Source organism: Microcaecilia unicolor, unplaced genomic scaffold (genome assembly GCF_901765095.1).
Source record: "Microcaecilia unicolor unplaced genomic scaffold, aMicUni1.1, whole genome shotgun sequence".
Taxonomy (NCBI): Eukaryota; Metazoa; Chordata; class Amphibia; order Gymnophiona; family Siphonopidae; genus Microcaecilia; species Microcaecilia unicolor.
In genome coordinates this window covers 32,185-52,971 of record NW_021963030.1, presented here as the reverse complement: position 1 = coordinate 52,971, position 20,787 = coordinate 32,185, and the positions used below count along the sequence as shown (strand labels likewise).

Sequence of the window (20,787 nt, the reverse complement as noted above, 5' to 3'; positions counted from 1 at the left end):
ATTCTCTCAAGGTGCCTAAATTAACTGAGTTTAATTATCAGCAATGGGAATTAAGATTCATATGTCTCCTTCGAGCAAAAGGATTATATATATGCTTAGATCAAGACAGAACAGCTGAAAATATGGCTGAATGGGACAATGCAAACTATTATGTGAAGTGCATGCTTTTGGAAGCTCTCTCAGAGAAACAAGCCATATTAGTGGAGGGAAAAGATACACCAAAGGACATTTTATATAAACTGAGAACTATGTATGCAACTACATATGCAAAGCAGCAACCAATTTGGTTGGCAGAGTTGAATGAAACCAAATTAAGGGATAAAAGTAAATGTAATGATCACATTATGTATCTTATGTCTTCATTTCAAAAGCTAGAACTTTCAGGAATTCCCATGTGTGATGCATTGAAAAGAGCATTTCTTTTTACCTCACTATCAAAGAAGTTTGATGTTTTTAGGTCTGTAAATGAGGCCATTGAAGGGCAATCTTTTGAACAGGCAACATCAAAACTAAGGCAGGAATGCATAATAAATGATTCTGAGGAGATGTGTTCTCAAAGTCAGTCAGAGAGAAATGAAACAAATTTCTTGGCAAAGAACAGAGGAAGGCGGAGCTATGGGAAAACTCCACCCAAGGGCAAGCTGATTTGCTACTCATGTGGAAAGGAGGGACATGTATCTAAATGGTGTAAGGAAACACAAAACACTCCCTCTAGCTCACCTAAGCCAATGGAACTAAAGAATTTTCAAACCAGGAAATGTATGAAGGACAAAGATAAACACAAGGGCTTTCTAATGGCAGAAAAATCTTTGACTATGGTAAATAATAATTCAAATGAAAGTACTTGGATTTTGGATTCAGGGAGCACATGCCATTTAACCAATTGTAAGGATTTCTTTCAGGAAATGTGTCCAGAGGAAGGTATTCTTAAAACTGCAAACGCAGGGACTGCTAAGATCCAAGCCAAAGGTATTGGATTCTTAAAATGCAAAGTGTCTAATGAAGTTAAAGAAATTCCTGTAAGTGATGTCTTGTATATTCCCCAAGCAGTTTGCAATATGCTTAGTGTATCTACATTAGATAAGAAGGGATTTGTGATTCATTTTGAAAATAGTAAGTGCACAATCTCTAAAAATGATGAAGTGTATGCTGAAGCTTTTATGCATAATGATGTTTATAAACTGAGCATTTCAGGTGAAGCCTCACATCTGGCGCAAGTGGGGAAGAATGATGGTAAATGTAGTCTGGAAATCTGGCACCGCCGCCTGGGACATCGTGATTCTAAGGTGATCCAGGATCTTTACAGTAAGCAACTGGCCACCGGCATTCAGATAAGTGCAGATGCTGGTAAAATGGAGAAATGCATAGACTGTGTTACTCAAAAAGGTGTGAGACCCTCATTTCCTGCATACACAGGAAATAGGAGTAATAAAGTGCTGGACTTAATACACAGTGACTTATGTGGACCGTTTAATATCCCATCATTGGGAAATAACAGATTTGTGCTAATATTCTTGGATGATTTCTCTAGATATTGTGTGGCCTATTTGCTGAAAGAGAAAAGTCAAGTCACAGACATGCTGAAGAAATACGTAGCCATGGTGAGCAATAAATTTGAAAGAAAACCAAAGGTTCTTCAGACCGACAATGGTGGTGAGTTCACTTCACAAAGCATGCGCACATTTCTAGAACAAGAAGGCATTCAGCATATCACAACAGTAGCTTATATACCAGAGCAAAATTCTGTTGCAGAGAGAAAATTTAGGTCAATTGTGGAAATGACCAGATGTATGCTGTCAGATAGCAATCTCCCTAAAAGACTATGGGGGGAAGCCATTCTCACAGCAGTGTACCTACAAAACAGAATGCCAACTAAAGGCGCTGAGCGCACACCACATGAGACATGGCATGGTAGGAAGCCAAACCTGTCACACATAAGAACATTTGGAAGTACAGCATATGCTCATGTACCAAAGCAAAGAAGGCATAAGCTGGATTCCACAACAGAAAGGGGCATTTTAGTTGGCTATACTCCAGGACACAAAGGATATAGAATTTTGAATCTGAAAACTGGCATTGTTGGCATAAGACATGTTACATGTTTTGATGAAAACAAAAGGGTTGATAAAGGCTGGATTATCCCAGATGAGCCTTATCATCCAGAATATGAAACTAGAACCATAATAGACATGCCAGTGTATATAAATGCCATACCAAGGCAGATGTCTGAAAGCAACTCACCTGTATCTAACGAGGAACAGGCAGAGGAAGCAGACACAGAAAGGATCATCGCAGAAGACAGTACAGTTGGAGAAGGGGAATCAATTGGAGAAGAACTCTCAGATTTAGAGGATGCGGAAAGGTCAGACCAACCTGCAGTCAGACGCTCATCCAGGGAAAACAAAGGTGTTCCACCCCCAAGACTGTCTTACTTAACAAAGTCAGCAGAAGCTCAAGAGCCCTTAACATGGGATGAGATTGAGAAAATGCCAGCAGAACAAGCTGCTGAATGGCATAAAGCTGCACAAGAAGAAATTGATGCATTGGATAAAAATAATACTTGGATTCTTACAAAATTACCTCCTGGCAAGAAAGCTATAGGATGCAAATGGGTATTCAAGTTAAAAAGGAATGCACAAGGAAAAGTGGAAAGGTATAAAGCCAGATTAGTGGCAAAGGGATATCTTCAAAAATATGGAGAAGATTTTGATGAAGTGTTTGCACCTGTAGTGAAACACACGACAATAAGAACACTTCTGAGCATTGCAGTCTCAAAAGGCATGCAAGTCAACCACATTGATGTGAAAACAGCGTTTCTTCACGGAGATATAACTGAAGACTTGTACATGGAACAACCAACAGGTTTCATAAATACAAAACAAAGACAGCTAGTGTGTAAATTAAACAAAGGTCTTTATGGATTAAAGCAAAGTGCAAAATGTTGGAATGATAAATTGCATGAAATATTGACAAATTTAGGATTTAAGCAAGGTGAAGCAGATAAATGCTTGTACACTAGGTGCAGAAATGGACAATATGCATACATTTTAGCTTTTGTTGATGATCTGCTCATTGCAAGCAAAAGTGAGCAAGAGTACAAGGACATTGTAAAGTGTTTAAACCAGAATGTTGAGATAAAAGAACTTGGTAATGTGTCATACTATCTTGGTATAGAAATTGAGAAACAAAATGATGGTTCTTATCTTCTAAGCCAGAAGCAGAAAATAAATGAGCTTATTGAAAGTTTAGGTATGCAAGATGCCCAAGTTGTAAGCACTCCCATGATCACTGATTTTCTGAAGGATGAAACAGTAAGAGAACCTTTACCAGATAACATCCAATATAGATCAGCCATAGGTAAGCTTTTATATCTAACTACCACATACAGGGCTGATATAGCAAATGCAGTAGGAATTTTGAGCAGAAGGGTCAGCTCACCTACCAAATCAGATTGGACTGCAGTTAAAAGGATGGTAAGGTATTTAAAGGGTACCATTGATTGTAAATTAAAGATTTCAGCCAATAGTAATCCAAAACTAATATGTTACTGTGATTCAGATTGGGCAGGGGATCATTCTAATTATAAATCCACAAGTGGATATGTGTTTATGTATGGAAATGTACAAATTTCATGGGCCAGTCATAAACAAAGTATTGTGAGTTTGTCTTCTACAGAAGCTGAATACGTGGCCGTATCGGAAGCGTGCAGAGAACTGATGTGGATTGAAAAACTTTTGCTGGATTTTGGAATAGCTGAAAAAAGACCAATCCAGATAATGGAAGATAATCAGAGCTGCATCCGACTGTCACAGAATGACAAGGTTCAGTCACGCACCAAGCACATCGCAACGAAATACCACAACGTGCGAGAGTTGGCGAAAGAAGGGGTCATCAGTCTACACTATTGTCACACCAGTGAGATGACAGCTGACATCATGACCAAACCGTTACCCAGAGAACATTTTGTGAATCTGCGTATAAAGCTTGGACTTTGTATGAATAAATAATTGCATGACAGTTATGCATGAGAAGGGGTTTGTTGGAATGTAATTGTATTTTACATGCATTGCCTGTCACCTATTATTTCTCTGTGATTACTCTGTGACCTCTGATGTGAATTACTTAGAGAGGTCACATAGCTATGCAACTTCCTGTGGGGGTTAGATGCAGCACATGCAGCACATGGAGCACATGGAGCTCATGATCTCTCCTAACCTGAGAGGATCTATGGTGGTGTGAGCATCCATTACCATCTAAGCACATGGAAGGAGCTGATAATACAAATGTATAGTAATATGTATATATAAGCCTGTCTGATTATAATCTAACTACAAACTGTGAGTAAACAGATGTTTTGTTACTTCAACTTTAAAGTGACTCAGCAGTGAATTATTCTGGGGTGAATGAGAGAGAGATGAAGAAAGAAATTAACATTTCTAAAGCTGAAGCTGTGTGTACTAAAATCTGCTAATTATTTACTACAAATAATCCAACAGAATTTACCCGTCTATGCTTAGTGTGCATCCAACGCTCAGGGGCATCCATGTCTGATATCAGCCCTGGGCCATCATCAGTCGGAGGGGGACCAGGTAGCAACACAGTGTCAGACACCTGCGGCAGAGCTCTTTTCAGCCTGAAGGCTTTATGTAAAATAAGCACAAACTCGGGGGACAAAAACTCGCCCTGATCTCCCGTCTCCGAATTAGGAGCCACAGGGAACGGAGCTCCTCTGGTAGCCTCGGCCCGAGGCGCCCCTCTGCTCTCAGATTCCTCCGCAACCATGGGGGTCGAGCCATGCGGCAGTTCCAAGATGGCGCCCGCTGCCAGCTCCATCGAGCGGGAAGAATCATCACTCGCCATGCTCGTACTGGCTCTACAGTCTAAACAGCACATTTTACAGAGCCCCGCTGCTGATCTGCGCTTGCCACAACGGGAACAGCGCTTAACTCCCTCAGCAGCCATCGCCGAAAAACGACGGAATAAAATTCAAAATGGCGGCTTCGTGCCAAAATCACCCCGATCGGAACGCTGTCTGCGGGCCCTCCCCGGAGGAGCTGAGTACCGCTCTTACCTCAAAGGACCGAGTCCACAAGCTCTGGTCACGCTGCACAGTCAGGAAAAGCCTCAGAAATAGCAGCGCTGAAAAGCGCGTTTTTTTTAACACTGTGAGGAAGTTGGAGACAAACAGCTAAAGAGGCACTCCGGAGGCAGAAGAGGGTGGGAAAGGCAGGGAAAGGGCGAACCTATGTACCTTTAAAGTGGGCTCCACTTAGCCACAACACCCCTGCTACAACTGGCAAAATCTTGAAGGAGCTGAACAAGCTGCGTCCAACCCTGCTGGGAGATAGAGAAATACTGAGAGACAGATGGAGTTAGCCGTCCTAGAGGCACTATGGTTTTCAGTGTTCTCTATCTCCGCCTGCTGGTAGGTGGACACAACGCATTTGTAATGGATTCATCTGCTGCTGATGACAAGGAAGATGTGTGTATCTGAGTTACAGAACAAGGTGCGATGAATGTCATGTTCAATATTTATCACAAAAGGGATGTCTTTCTCTCCCTCTCCTAGCACATATTTTATTCAATAAATGTTACCAGTATAGTGTTCCCACCAATGCACTTGGTTGTCATTTATTCCCAGTTCTGTGCCATCCTCAGACAGCTTCATCCATTCAGGGTTGACATGTCTGGACTACTGAACTGGGACACCAGAGCTGTAGACAAACCTTGCAAAAGACGGTCCTTTCCTTCCCACTCCCTCCTAGCCCTCTGACCCTCATCCTCTTCCCCCTTCTGTCCTGGTTCCAGTCTTTCTTCCTCCTCCTCTCTAGTCCTCCTTCCCCTGCTCTGTTCCCTTCTCTGTCTTCCCTCTCATCCTATAGCACCTCTCATCAACATCATTTTTCTCTACCAGATCTACTGGGCACTGTTTGGATCAAACCATGTAGTGCTGTGGCAGGTCAAGAAGCAACCAGAATGCTAGGAATTATTAGGAAAGGAATTGAGAATAAAACAAAGAACACATAATACCTTTGTTTCACTCCATGGTGCAACTGCGCCTTTGAGCATCATGTAACATAGTAACATAGTAGATGACGGCAGAAAAAGACCTGCACGGTCCATCCAGTCTGTCCAACAAGATAAACTCATATGTGCTACTTTTTGTGTACACCCTACTTTGATTTGTACCTGTGCTCTTCAGGGCACAGACCATATAAGTCTGCCCAGCACTATCCCTGCATCCCAACCACCAGCCCCGCCTCCCACCACCAGCTCGGCATAGACATTATAAGTCTGTCCAGCACTATCCCTGCTTCCCACAGCTCTGGCACAGACCGTATAAGTCTGCCCAGCACTATCCCCGCCTCCCAACCACCAGTCCCGCCTCTGGCACAGACCGTATAAGTCTGCCCAGCACTATCCCCACCTCCCAACCACCGGCTCTGCATATCGCAAAAAGGATATAGCAGAATTAGGAAAGGTAAAGAGAAGGGTGACCGAAAGGAGGTGGAATGAGTCAAATAGGAAAGGATGAAGAGGTTAGGGCTTTTCAGTTGGAGAAGAGACACCGAGGGGGGATTTGAAAGAGGCCTATAAAATACTGATGGAGTGGGACTGGTAAACATGAATCGATTGTTTATTCTTTCAAAAAGTTAAAAACGAAGGGACACTCTATGAAGTTACTAAATAGCACATTTAAAACAAAAATAATTTTCATACTGGGTCAGGCCAAAGCCCTATCAAGTGTCATCCTGTTTCTAACAGTGGTCAACCTAAGTTGGAAGTACCTGGCAGGATACTTCAAAGTAGACGGATTCCATGTTACCAACCCCCAGAGATAAGCAGTGGATTTTCCCAGATCAGGAGGGTTCAGGTATGGAAAGCTAAGTGTGTGTACGTGGGGGAGGTGAGTTGTTTTGATAACCCACGTCACCTCCTTCCCTGCATCTGTTCTAATAAGAAAGAGCCTGCCCCCCCCCCCTTCTTCTCCCTCCTGCATCACAGCTTAAATGAAAGGAAGACTCCACTCTGCCCCAGCATCCCCTTCCCTCTCTCCTGTAGTTAAAGAGTAGTTACTTACCTGTAACAGGTGTTCTCCGAAGACAGCAGGCTGCATATTCTCACAAGTGGGTGACGCCACGTCGGCCCCGGAGGATTTTAAAGCAAAATCTAAAAATCTCTTCTACGGCGTTCCGTCGCGCGAGCGAACGCACTGCGCATGTGCGCACACCTCTTCCCGCTCGCCGTGCGGACACGCCCCTCAGTTAAATCCAAAAGATGGAGGAGACAACTCCAAAAGGGGAAGGTGGGAGGGTTTGTGAGAATATGCAGCCTGCTGTCTTCGGAGAACACCTGTTACAGGTAAGTAACTACTCTTTCTCCAAAGACAAGCAGGCTGATATTCTCACAAGTGGGGTATCCCTAGCTTCCAGGCTTACACAACACAACAAACAGTGGTCAATTGAGTCTCGCAATGGCGAGGCCAGAATAAAATTGACCTGAAAAGAAGAAACATCTAAATGAGTGTAGCCTGGAACAGAACAAAAATGGGCTTAGGAGGGTTGGAGTTGGATTCTAAACCCCAAAGAAGTTCTGCAGCCCTGACTGCCCAAACCGACTGACGAGTCGGCTATTGCTGAAGGCAGTAGTAAGATGTGAATGTGTGGACTGATGACCACGCCGCAGCTTTGCAGATCTCTTCAATAGTGACTGATCTTAGATGAGCCACCGACTCAGCCATGGCTCTAATTTTGTGAGCCGTGACATGGCCTTCTAGAGTCAGTCCAGCTTGGACAAAAATGAAGGAGATGCACTCTGCTAGCCAAGCAGAAATTATGCGGTTTCCGACAGCAACTGGCATTAAAAGAAATAAACAACTGGGCGGACCGTCCAAGGGAGCTCGTCTGCTCCACGCAAAAAGTGCGGAGCTTGCTTTCGCCAGGGCTTGTAAGATGAGGGAGAAAGAATGTTGGCAAGACAACTGACTGGAGCAGATGGTACTCCGATACTAGCGCCAGTAAGAACTTTGTCTGCATGCGGAGAACTACTCTGTTAAGATGAGAAGTAAGGTAAGGCGCTTGAGCTACTAGAGACCGAAGCTCACCGACCTTACGAGTTGAAGGAACAGCCACTAAGGAAAACGACCTTCCAGGTCCAATACTTCAGATGGCAGGAATCCAGTGGCCCGAATTGAGCTTGCAGCAGCTGGATGAAAACGACATTGGGACCCCAAGATACTGGATAAGGAGTGATAGGAACTCTGACCGAAGCATAAGAGCCAACTGTCAAAATTATTGTGGGTGCTAAGCCCAACAGAAATAATCTCCCTTAGACACATACAAGGAATTTTCTCAATATTGGGGGAGAAATAAACCTCTCGTGAAGTGGACAGCTAAAGGCTGACCTTTCACACGTTGATGATAAGCTCTTATTGCACGAAGATGAATACTGACAGAGTTGGTCTTGAGACCAGACTCAGACAGGTGTAGAAAGAACTCAAGCAAGGTCTGTATAAGACAAGATGCAGGATCTAGGGCCTTGCTGTCACACTAGACGGCAAACCTCTTCCATGAAAAAGAATATCACCTCTTTGTGAAATCTTTTCTGAAAGCAAGCAAGAGTCGGGAGACACTCTGGAAAACTCAACGAAACCCCACTCTCAACATCCAGACCGTGTGAGCCAGAGATTGGAGGTTGGGATGTAGAAGTGCCCCCTCGTTCTGCGTAATGAGAGCTGGAAAACATTCCAACTCCAGAAGAAGAGGGAATCCTATCTGACGCAGCTAGAAAAGAGCAATCAGAATCATGGCTCCACAATCTTGCTCGAGAAACAGCAAAGTCTTTTCCACCAGATGTATGGGAGGATTCGCATACAGAAAACCTGTCTCCCAAAGAAGGAGAAAGGCATCCGATGGTAGCCTGCCGTGAACCTGCAGCCTGGAACAGAACTGAGGGACTTTGCGATTGGAATAAGTAGCAAAAAGATCCACTGAGGGTTCTTTCGAACTATAGGCATGCTCAACTGTAGCATTATCCTGCTCAGCCTGTCGGCCAGACTGCTGTTTACGCCAATTAGATAAGTGGCTTGGAGAAAACATGCCGCATTGCGGGCCCACCGCTACATCTGCATGGCATCCTAACTCAGAGGGCAAGATCCAGTACTCCTTTGTTATCGAGTACATCACAACCCGATTGTTTGTTGAATTAAAATAATTTGGTTGGATAGCCAGGAGGGATGCAACCCATGCTCTAGATACCCTAAACTTGATACCACTGGGAAGCTAGGATGCACTGAGCAGATGTCATGTGCAAAAGTGCCATGGGAGTTACGTGAACTGTGGAAGCCATGTGTCAAGAAGTCTCAATATGTACTGTGCTGTAATCTGTTGAGACGGGCAATCATCGTGTTAAGGGAACACATGCACTCTCAGTCCATGAAGATACGCTGCAACAACAGCCAGGCACTAGGAAAAAAACATACTCTGGATGCAAAGAGAGTATAAGTATCCTGTAAATCCAGAGAGCATAACCAATCGTTTTCCTGAAGTATGGGAAGAAGGATGCCCAGGGAAAGCATCCTGAACCAAATCTGTTTAGGCCCCTTATGTCTATGATGGGACGCAACCCACAAAGAAAGACCTGGAATAGAATCTCAACCCTTCTTGCCCTGGTGGAACGGGCTCGACTGCATTGGCGCTGAGAAAAACAGAGAGTTCCTCTGCAAGTACTCACTTTTGATGGAAGCTAAAGGATTAAGCTTCCAATGAACAATGTGGAGGGTTTGATTCCAGTTTGAGAATGTATCCTAACCGGACTAGTTGAAAAACCCCACCGGTTGGAGGATAAAAGAAGTCACCTTTGGTGGAGAAAATGTAAACTTCCCCCCCGACAGGCAGAATGGCCGGTACGGACATTTTTTTTTTTTTTTTTTTTAGTGGCTATACTGAATTGGAGCCAGTCAAAAACCCCTCTGTTTCCTGGGGAATAGGTGCAGGGGCCTGATTAGGTGCACGCCGCTGACTAGAACGAGCGTGCTGAGGCATAGCCCGAACCGGCTGTCGAGAAGTAGGAGTATAGGTACGACCCCTTAAGGCACAAGGAAAACTACTCCTCTCTCTAAAGAACTTCCAAGATGAGGAAGTGTATGCACAGCATATCTACAGTTTTCTGCTGAGTCTCCTCCTCCAGGAGAGAGGCACACAGTCATGAGAGTCTGCGCATCACTGTACAGTGGGGGAAATAAGTATTTGATCCCTTGCTGATTTTGTAAGTTTGCCCACTGACAAAGACATGAGCAGCCCATAATTGAAGGGTAGGTTATTGGTAACAGTGAGAGATAGCACATCACAAATTAAATCCGGAAAATCACATTGTGGAAAGTATATGAATTTATTTGCATTCTGCAGAGGGAAATAAGTATTTAATCCCTCTGGCAAACAAGACCTAATACTTGGTGGCAAAACCCTTGTTGGCAAGCACAGCGGTCAGACGTCTTCTGTAGTTGATGATGAGGTTTGCACACATGTCAGGAGGAATTTTGGTCCACTCCTCTTTGCAGATCATCTCTAAATCATTAAGAGTTCTGGGCTGTCGCTTGGCAACTCGCAGCTTCAGCTCCCTCCATAAGTTTTCAATGGGATTAAGGTCTGGTGACTGGCTAGGCCACTCCATGACCCTAATGTGCTTCTTCCTGAGCCACTCCTTTGTTGCCTTGGCTGTATGTTTTGGGTCATTGTCGTGCTGGAAGACCCAGCCACGACCCATTTTTAAGGCCCTGGCGGAGGGAAGGAGGTTGTCACTCAGAATTGTACGGTACATGGCCCCATCCATTCTCCCATTGATGCGGTGAAGTAGTCCTGTGCCCTTAGCAGAGAAACACCCCCAAAACATAACATTTCCACCTCCATGCTTGACAGTGGGGACGGTGTTCTTTGGGTCATAGGCAGCATTTCTCTTCCTCCAAACACGGCGAGTTGAGTTCATGCCAAAGAGCTCAATTTTTGTCTCATCTGACCACAGCACCTTCTCCCAATCACTCTCGGCATCATCCAGGTGTTCACTGGCAAACTTCAGACGGGCCGTCACATGTGCCTTCCGGAGCAGGGGGACCTTGCGGGCACTGCAGGATTGCAATCCGTTATGTCGTAATGTGTTACCAATGGTTTTCGTAGTGACAGTGGTCCCAGCTGCCTTGAGATCATTGACAAGTTCCCCCCTTGTAGTTGTAGGCTGATTTCTAACCTTCCTCATGATCAAGGATACCCCACGAGGTGAGATTTTGCGTGGAGCCCCAGATCTTTGTCGATTGACAGTCATTTTGTACTTCTTCCATTTTCTTACTATGGCACCAACAGTTGTCTCCTTCTCGCCCAGCGTCTTACTGATGGTTTTGTAGCCCATTCCAGCCTTGTGCAGGTGTATGATCTTGTCCCTGACATCCTTAGACAGCTCCTTGCTCTTGGCCATTTTGTAGAGGTTAGAGTCTGACTGATTCACTGAGTCTGTGGACAGGTGTCTTTCATACAGGTGACCATTGCCGACAGCTGTCTGTCATGCAGGTAACGAGTTGATTTGGAGCATCTACCTGGTCTGTAGGGGCCAGATCTCTTACTGGTTGGTGGGGGATCAAATACTTATTTCCCTCTGCAGAATGCAAATAAATTCATATACTTTCCACAATGTGATTTTCCGGATTTAATTTGTGATGTGCTATCTCTCACTGTTACCAATAACCTACCCTTCAATTATGGGCTGCTCATGTCTTTGTCAGTGGGCAAACTTACAAAATCAGCAAGGGATCAAATACTTGTTTCCCCCACTGTACCTAGAGCAGAAATCTAGGTGTTACATTACAAGTGTCGAAAATGCCCTTGGACAGGAACCTGCGACACACCGTGTGCTACCTGACCACTTGGTGAAAAGGTTTAGCCTACTCCGGTGGGAATGCTCGTAAAGATCTGACAAGACTTGATTTGGGATGTGATCATGCCAGCCTGGTACGCCATTCTCCAAAAGAGGCTAAGGATGTATGCTCTGGCCCCGGGGGCGCCGAAATAAGTTCTTAGAACTCCTATCTGTTCTGAGTGCAGAAGACTCAGGTGAAGATAGTAGTCCAGGACCTCTAGCATCTGGGCATTGGGATTCACAATCTCCACTGTAATGTCAGATGACCATCATTGAACTGAACTAACTACTCAAACAGAGCAGCTCAGATCCAAACGCGTCCGATATGGAGGCTACTATGGGTCGAGAAGTTGCCCCAGTAGGGTGCGAACACCCATACCAGAGGCAGCATCGGTGAAGGAGACCAGGTGAAAAGCCAGATGCCGCAGGAGGTGGTAGCACCCATGGCATCCAATGGTACCCATGGTCCCGAAGCCAAGGACAAAGTCTGGAAATGCAAGGGAATCGAAACCAGACTGCTAGACCATGGCACCGACGGTACCGATGATACACATGGTACCGATGGACCCCGGTACCAATGGTACCCATGGTACTTGGTACCGATGATAGTCATGGTATCTGGTATCGATGGTACCCATGATACCTGGTACCGATGGTAGCCATGACATGTGGTACCAATGGTACCCATGATATCCGGCACCAACAGCACCGACGGTACCGATGGTACACATGGCACCGACGGTGCTCTTGACACCTGGTACCAATGGCACCCATGGCACCGATGGTACCTGGTCATGATATCTGGTATCGATGGTACTCATGTGCCGACGGCATCCATGATACCTGATACCCATGTATCCACGGTACCGACGATACCTGATACTATGGTACCGATGGCAGTCATGATACTCGGTACCGATGGGCGATGATACCTGGTACCGATAGTCGATGGTGCCCATGATACCTGGTGCCGATGGTGCCCATGATTTCCGGTACCGACAGCACCCATGGCACCGATGACACTCGGCATCGACGGCACCCATGGTACCGATGATACCCGGTGCCGACGGGACCCATGGTACCGATGATACCCGGTACCGACGGGACCCATGACACCGACCATGGTACCAATGTAGTTGTGCAGTGGCTGACCAGGGATGCACCTGCTTAGGTTCCTGGTTTTTCCTGTGACATACACCTTCACACTTGTGGGGCTTAAAGACAGTGGTGTGCTGGAGCAGGCTCTCACAGCTCTGGAGAGCCATTTGTAAAGTTTTAATAAATGGATCCTAAAAATGTGGGCTTGTTTAGTTTGCTGGCGAGAGAGAGCCCACAGATAACAATATGCCAGCATTTTTATAAGAAAAGAGAAGCTTATATGCTTTGTTTTCCTTTCAGGCACAGCCCCTTGTGACTCTGGCAACTACTTAACTTTTCCTTGCCCCAGGTACAAAAAAGTACCTGTATATATAAGCCACAATGAGCCTGCCATGAAAGGATCAAATGAAAAAATAAAGAACACCCAAAAAGGGTAAAATAAAAAAATAAAAAAGAGATTTTACTCCGAGGACCTGAAGAAAACACGAAGCACTAACAAACTCCGTGTCTCCTCAGACGCGGAAAAAGAAAAACTGAGGGGCGTGTCCGCACGGCGAGCGGGAAGAGGTGTGCGCACATGCGCAGTGCGTTCGCTCGCGCGACGGAACGCCGTAGAAGAGATTTTTAGATTTTGCTTTAAAATCCTCCGGGGCCGACGTGGCGTCACCCACTTGTGAGAATATCAGCCTGCTTGTCTTTGGAGAATAAGGTAAAAAAGAAAGAAGTCCCCCCCCCCCACTTTGAAAAGAAAGACAGAAGTCCAAAAGACAGCCGGTAAAAAAGGGGCGATCAAGGAAAACAAAGATGTAATGGAGAGATTAAATGAATTCTTTGCTTCGGTCTTCACCGAGGAAGATTTCAAGCGGTACAGGGTTTCACAAATTTTCGAAGAAGTATTATCGGCTCGACCCCTGTCCTAACTATCTGCTCAAGTTTGCACCTCCATGCTTTCTTGCGGACCTTACAACCTACTGCAACTTTATGCTGGAGCGTGGTCTATTCCCTGTAGCACATGGCAATACATTACTCACTCCAGTCCCAAAGGACTCCAAGAAAAAAAGTGGTGATCTTACTAATTATCGCCCTATTGCCTCAATACCTCTTTTTGTAAAAATAATGGAAAGCATGGTGACGAAACAACTTACAGACTTCCTTGACCAGTTTTCCATGAATCTCAGTCTGGCACATTTAGACTGATGCTGGACAAAACTTCTACATGATAAACATAAAGGAATCCTGTTCAGAAGAAATGGATCCTCAGGAGCTTAGCCGAGATTGGATAACAGAGCCGGTAGTGGGAGGCGGGGCTGGTGGTTGGGAGGCGGGGATAGTGCTGGGCAGACTTGTACGGTCTGTGCCCTGAAAAAGACAGGTACAAATCAAGGTAAGGTATACACAAAAAAGTGGCACATTTCTTGGGCAGACTGGATGGACTGTGCAGGTCTTTTTCTGCCTTCCTCTACTATGTTACTATAAATACCTTTCTGTGAAGAAGTAGTAATAAAAAAGGCAAGTGCACTTTTATAATATACCACTGCAACATGCCAGCGCTTATAGCCTCGATGAGAACGGAGAACTACTACTACTACTACTACTATTTAGCATTTCTATAGCGCTACAAGGCATACGCAGCGCTGCACAAACATAGAAGAAAGACAGTCCCTGCTCAAAGAGCTTACAATCTAATAGACAAAAAATAAATAAAGTAAGCAAATCAAATCAATTAATGTGAACGGGAAGGAAGAGAGGAGGGTAGGTGGAGGCGAGTGGTTACAAGTGGTTACGAGTCAAAAGCAATGTTAAAGAGGTGGGCTTTCAGTCTAGATTTAAAGGTGGCCAAGGATGGGGCAAGACGTAGGGGCTCAGGAAGTTTATTCCAGGCGTTGGGTGCAGCGAGACAGAAGGCGCGAAGTCTGGAGTTGGCAGTAGTGGAGAAGGGAACAGATAAGAAGGATTTATCCATGGAGCGGAGTGCACGGGAAGGGGTGTAGGGAAGGACGAGTGTGGAGAGATACTGAGGAGCAGCAGAGTGAATACATTTATAGGTTAGTAGAAGAAGTTTGAACAGGATGCAAAAACGGATAGGGAGCCAGTGAAGGGTCTTGAGGAGAGGGGTAGTATGAGTAAAGCGACCCTGGCGGAAGATGGGACGGGCAGCAGAGTTTTGAACCGACTGGAGAGGGGAGAGGTGACTAACTGGGAGGCCAGCAAGAAGCAGATTGCAGTAGTCTAAACGAGAGGTGACAAGGGTGTGGATAAGGGTTTTGGTAGAGTGCTCGGAAAGAAAGGGGCAGATTTTACGGATGTTGTAAAGAAAGAAACGACAGGTCTTGGCGGTCTGCTGGATATGAGCAGAGAAGGAGAGAGAAGAGTCAAAGATGACCCCAAGGTTTCGAGCTGAGGAGACAGGGAGAATGAGAGAGCCATCAACAGAAATAGAAAACGGGGGGAGCGGGGAGGTGGGTTTGGGGGGGGGGGGGGAAATGAGAAGCTCGGTTTTGGTCATATTTAATTTCAGGTGGCGTTGAGACATCCAGGCAGCAATGTCAGACAAGCACGCTGAAACTTTGGTTTGGATGCAAGGTGAGATATCAGGGGTAGAAAGGTAGATTTGGGAGTCATCAGCATAGAGATGGTAGGAAAAGCCATGGGATGAGATTAATGAACCAAGGGAAGAAGTGTAGATAGAAAAGAGGAGGGGACCAAGAACAGAACCCTGAGGTACACCGACAGGCAGAGGGATAGAAGTAGAAGAGGATCCACCAGAGTGAACACTAAAGGTGCGGAGGGAGAGGTAGGAAGAGAACCAGGAAAGGACAGAGCCCTGGAATCCAAGTGAGGACAGGGTATCGAGAAGTATGCTGTGATCGACAGTGTCAAAAGCAGCGGAAAGATCAAGAAGAATGAGGATGGAATATTGACCTCTGGATTTAGCCAGTAATAGGTCATTGGAGACTTTAGTAAGCGCAGTTTCGGTTGAGTGGAGAGGGCGAAAACCAGATTGTAATGGGTCAAGAATAGCATGTGAGGAGAGAAAATCAAGGCAGCGGCGGTGAACAGCACGCTCAAGTAATTTGGAGAGAAAAGGAAGGAGGGAGATGGGTCGGTAATTAGAGGGACAAGTAGGGTCAAGTGAAGGCTTCTTAAGGTGTGACCACAGCATGTTTAAAGGCAGCAGGGACAGTCGCAGTGGAAAGTGAGAGGTTGAGAATGTGACAGATAAAAGGAATAAGAGTAGGAGAGATGGCATTAAGAAGGTGGGTGGGAATGGGATCAGAGGAACAGGTGGTACATTTTGAGGAAGAAAGGAGAAGTGTAGTTTCCTCAATAGTAACTTCAGGAAAGGAGGAAAGGGAATGAGGGGAAGGAGAGAGAGGGAAACGGACTAGTGGAGGGAGAGCTGGTGAGGTAGAGAAAGCAAGGTTTATCTTTTGAACCTTGTTGTGAAAGAATTCAGCAAGGGTCTGAGGAGATAATGAAGGGGGAGTTGGGGGAGGGGGCACCTTGAGGAGAGAGTTCAATGTGGTGAAGAGAAGTCGAGGATTAGAGCCAAGAGAGTTGGTCAGTTGGCTATAATAATCCTGTTTGGCACGTAAAAGAGCAGATTGGAAGGAGGTCAGCATGAACTTAAAGTGTAAGAAATCAGCAAGGGCCCGAGATTTCCGCCAGAGGCATTCGGCGGAGCGGGTACAGGAACGTAGGTAGCGGATATTAGAAGTCAGCCAAGGTTGGGGTTTTGTACGCCTTACAGGGCGGGTCATCAAAGGTGCAAGAGTGTCTAAGGCAGAGGATAGAGTATTGTTGTAAGAAGAAACAGCCTCGTTGACAGACGTGGATGGTGCCACAGTAGAGAGGAGGTTTGAAACATGGGAGGATAGAGATGAAGGGTCAATATCGTGAAGATTCCTAGATAAATTAGATAGGATAGGACGGGACTGGGAGGGAGGAGATTTAAGTGTGAAAGTTATAAGATGGTGATCAGAGGACGGATGATTAGAGGCAAGGAAACTAGAAGGTGAACAGTTGGAGGAGAAGATGAGATCAAGACAGTGAGGTGGAGGTGGAGCATAGTTGGAGATTAAAGGACGACGTTAAAGTGAGTAACTTGGAAATATAAGAGTTGGAAGGATCATTAGCAGGAATATTAAAGTCACCAAGGATGAGAGAGGGGAGGAAGGATCATGGAAGAAGGCAAGCCAGGCATCAAAGTCACTGAGAAAGGATGAAAGGGACTTATTAGGGGGACGATAAATGACCGCTATTCGAAGAGGCAGAGGAGAGAAAAGGCGGATAGAGTGGACTTCAAAGGAGGAAAAACAGTGAGATTGAGGTGGAAGAAGGGGTTGAAATCTGGAGGAGGGAGAGAGAAGTAGTCCAACACCACCCCCACGGCCAGCAGGGCGAGGAGTATGTGAAAATAGATAACCGCCATGGCATAGGGCTGCGACTGAAGCAGAGTCATCAGGGCAGAGCCAGGTTTCTGTTATGGCGAGCAGATGGCGGTGACGCGAGATAAAGAGGTCCTGGATATAGGGGAGTTTGTTACAGATAGAGCGGGCATTCCATAGGGCGCAAGAGAAGGGCAGAGAAGAGGAGGGGAGTAGAGGAATAGAGATGAGGTTAGAGAGGTCACGGTGAGATCTGTAGAGTTTGGATAATACTTGGTGAGGAGGGCCAGGATTGGGATTGATGTCACCGGCTGAGAGTAAGAGAAGGAGTAAAAGAGAGCGGAGGAGAGTAGGAGAGGTGTGGCCACGAAGGCATCGAAGGCGAGAGATATTTAGGTGGAATGGGGAAGGCAAAATGGAGGAAAGAAAGAGACGGAGATTAAAAGCCAAGAGGGAGGAAGAGGGTAGGAGAGAAGGTGAGGTGATGAAGTCAATGGATGGGAAGTGAGTTCCTGTAGCGGAGAGAGGTAGGGGGTGAGGGAAAAGATTAGGAAGGGACAGAGCTAGGAAGAGAATGTGAATAGGGGCCATAAACGATTAAGGTACTTTAGCAACTGGCGTGCGGCACCTAGAGCGGAGGCCCTGAGTGGATCAGGGTGGACCTGGGTGTCACCCTGGAGAAGGCTGTAAGGATATGCAGATGAGCTGCAAGTCCTCCACAGCACCTGAAAGGCAGCCAGTGGTAGAGGTGGGCACCTCTCAGCTGAGGAAAGGCTTACCGGGGTTAGGCCGAAGCCAGCATTCCTCCCCCTGAGGGTCGCCTGATCCTAGCCAAAAAGCACCTGGAAACTCTGTGCACTTGGAGAGAAGGCCCTGGAAAGATCGGGGTGGAACTGGAGTCACCCCGGATACAGCTGTGAGGAAATGCAGAAGGGCTGCAAGTCCTCCACAGCACCTGGTGGGAGCGCTGGGCTCCTAGAGCGGAGGCCCTAAGTGGATCGGGGTGGACCTGGGTGTCACCCCGGAGAAGGCTGTAAGGATATGCAGATGAGCTGCAAGTCCTCCACAGCACCTGAAAGGCAGCCGGTGGTAGAGGTGGGCACCTCTCAGCTGAGGAAAGGCTTACCAGGGGTTAGGCCGAAGCCAGCATTCCTCCCCCTGAGGGTCGCCTGAAGTGTTAATGAAATAATTACTCAGCTTAGTAGAGTTCGTGTTATCCTTTTATTTTAGATTTACTTTTTTTTTAGATTCTCCCAGATTTCCTAAAACTTGGATCTGAAATTATGGACTTGAGTGTCATTTACCTGAAATGAATTTCTTGCTTTGTAAAACTTTACTTTATGGACACTTTTCCAATCAAGATTGCTTCTTGTATAAAATTGTATAAATGGAATAAAAAAAAATAATAATATACCACTGCAATTCACAAAACAAAAGGAGCAAGTTCCCAAATGCTATCTTTTTCTTTTGATGTAGGCACAGGAAAATGCTCCCAGGTTTCAACTTAATTCATGTTTAATATGGGGTATAAATGTCATAAATAAATAAATAGAAACTCTGAATGTTGAGCACCTGATTCTCATAACATGATGTTTGTTTTAGTGGCCCTTTACCAGGAGAAAAAAAATCTCTGCACGAACATAACAGTGCTAGGGTGTCCCCTCCAAATAACACACTGATTACGATTTATAACAGATTACTACTCTACCTGTGAAAAGTTATTCTGTCATTATACTTGCTCTGTGTACATCAGTATGCTGCACAAACTGGCATGTTTGAAATTATAAGTGAGAATAAATCAAAATGCCACCAAACAATAAAGAATGACAATGTGGATAAAGCAGCTCATGGGCTCGCTCGCTTCCTCCTTCCACCTGCATGGGCCAGTGCTGTGATCTCGGCTTCCTGATCCCCAGGCCAAACTCTGCCATTATCAAACCTCTGACTATTCTTCCATTTTGCTCTTATCTGCAGACACACTTTCCCTCTTCATCACTTACAATCGAGGAAGCCTGGATCTACCCCTGATATCTGTGGAACCTGCTGGTCTCTTTTTATTCCCTACATGGACTCCATTGACCAGCACAGAGTCCTGCTTCTCAGCCAACATTTTTTCAGATCCACACTCTCTCACCTTCCTTGGCATGTCCAGGCCGGACTGGTTGGGTGAGAGGGGTCATCGCTGCTGGGATCTGCTGAAATATTGTTGTTGGTTGTTGAGGTATCTAGAAGACAATGAAAACATCACCCAGTCAGAGAAAAACTGAACCTGAAGCAAAGTAAAGATGAACTGGATCTTTTATGGTATTACTCTTGTTTTCCAGTTCAAGTTGTATGACTTATTTCCCTGTCCAAATTGACTTACAATGAAGGCCTCAATGTTCAGAGATTTCTGCCCCGTTAAACTCCGCAGAGCTGGCCAACTGCCAATATTCAGCTGCACAAGTGGTTAGTGCCACTGAATACTGCCTGTGACCACCATGTCTGGTTAGAGCCAGGGTAGTCCAGGGGGAAGGCTAGAACTTTACCGGTTAGGGGTCATATTCAGTCTGCTAACTGGCTAAGTAAACAGTTAAAATTAGGACACCAAAAAGGCTGACAACTTTATCTGCCAAACTAACTGAGCACTGGTCTAAATATTGGCTGCTGCCTGGTTAATTTCCACCCATGCCTGGTCTCACCCTGATATTCAATGCTGGAACCCAGACATGGCCCGGCATTGAATATCAGGGGTTAATTCAACCTGAAGCTATAAGCGACTTAAAAACCATTGACTGCCGTAGCCTGAATTTCTTCCCCTTCTACCTAAGGAAATGGAGGGCAAAGAGAATTCCCAAGGTCACAAAGCATACCAGTGGGATAAATGGGATTTGACCCTTGGTTTCCTTGGTGTTCAATCTACTTCTCTAACTAGTATGTGACTCCTCCACTCCAGCTGGAACTCTGCCTAGCCTGGAAAAGTTCAGCGACATGATCAACTATCAAGCTAGGTGCAAAGCAGTGGCATAGCCAGACCTATCATTTTGGGTGGGCCTTGCAAACTCCCCCCCTCCCTCTGTCTTGCATCTCTCTCCCTCTCCTTCACCCTCGGATCCAGCATTTGCCACACCCCCCCCCCCCCTCTATTGTCTGGCAACCCCTTCTCCCCTTGCCTGGTCTACATCAGCATCTTTGCTGCCGTACCAGCAATGTACTTCAGACCTCACAGACTTTCTTTTGCGGCATCCCATCAGAGAGAAAACAGGAGCTGACATCAGCGAGGATGGAATGTGGCAAAGGGAAGCCTGTGGGAACGATGCAGGCAGTGGATGTGCGTCACTGCTGTGCAGGCGAAGATGCTGAGGTAGATTGCAGAGAGAGGCTGAGCCATGGGCAAGGTGGGGATCTGGGGACGGAA

At 45.9% G+C, this 20,787-nt stretch overlaps 1 protein-coding gene across 1 annotated transcript in view; it reads right to left on the bottom strand.

Moving 5' to 3' along the window:
• LOC115458789 (proline-rich protein 29-like) overlaps nucleotides 1-20,787 on the bottom strand; it is a 73,429-nt gene that overhangs the window by 36,100 nt on the left and 16,542 nt on the right. Inside the window, exon 2 of the mRNA XM_030188601.1 lies at nucleotides 19,525-19,615. Within this exon, the coding sequence (XP_030044461.1) occupies nucleotides 19,525-19,615 (91 nt within the window). The remainder of the gene's footprint in view (nucleotides 1-19,524; nucleotides 19,616-20,787) is intronic.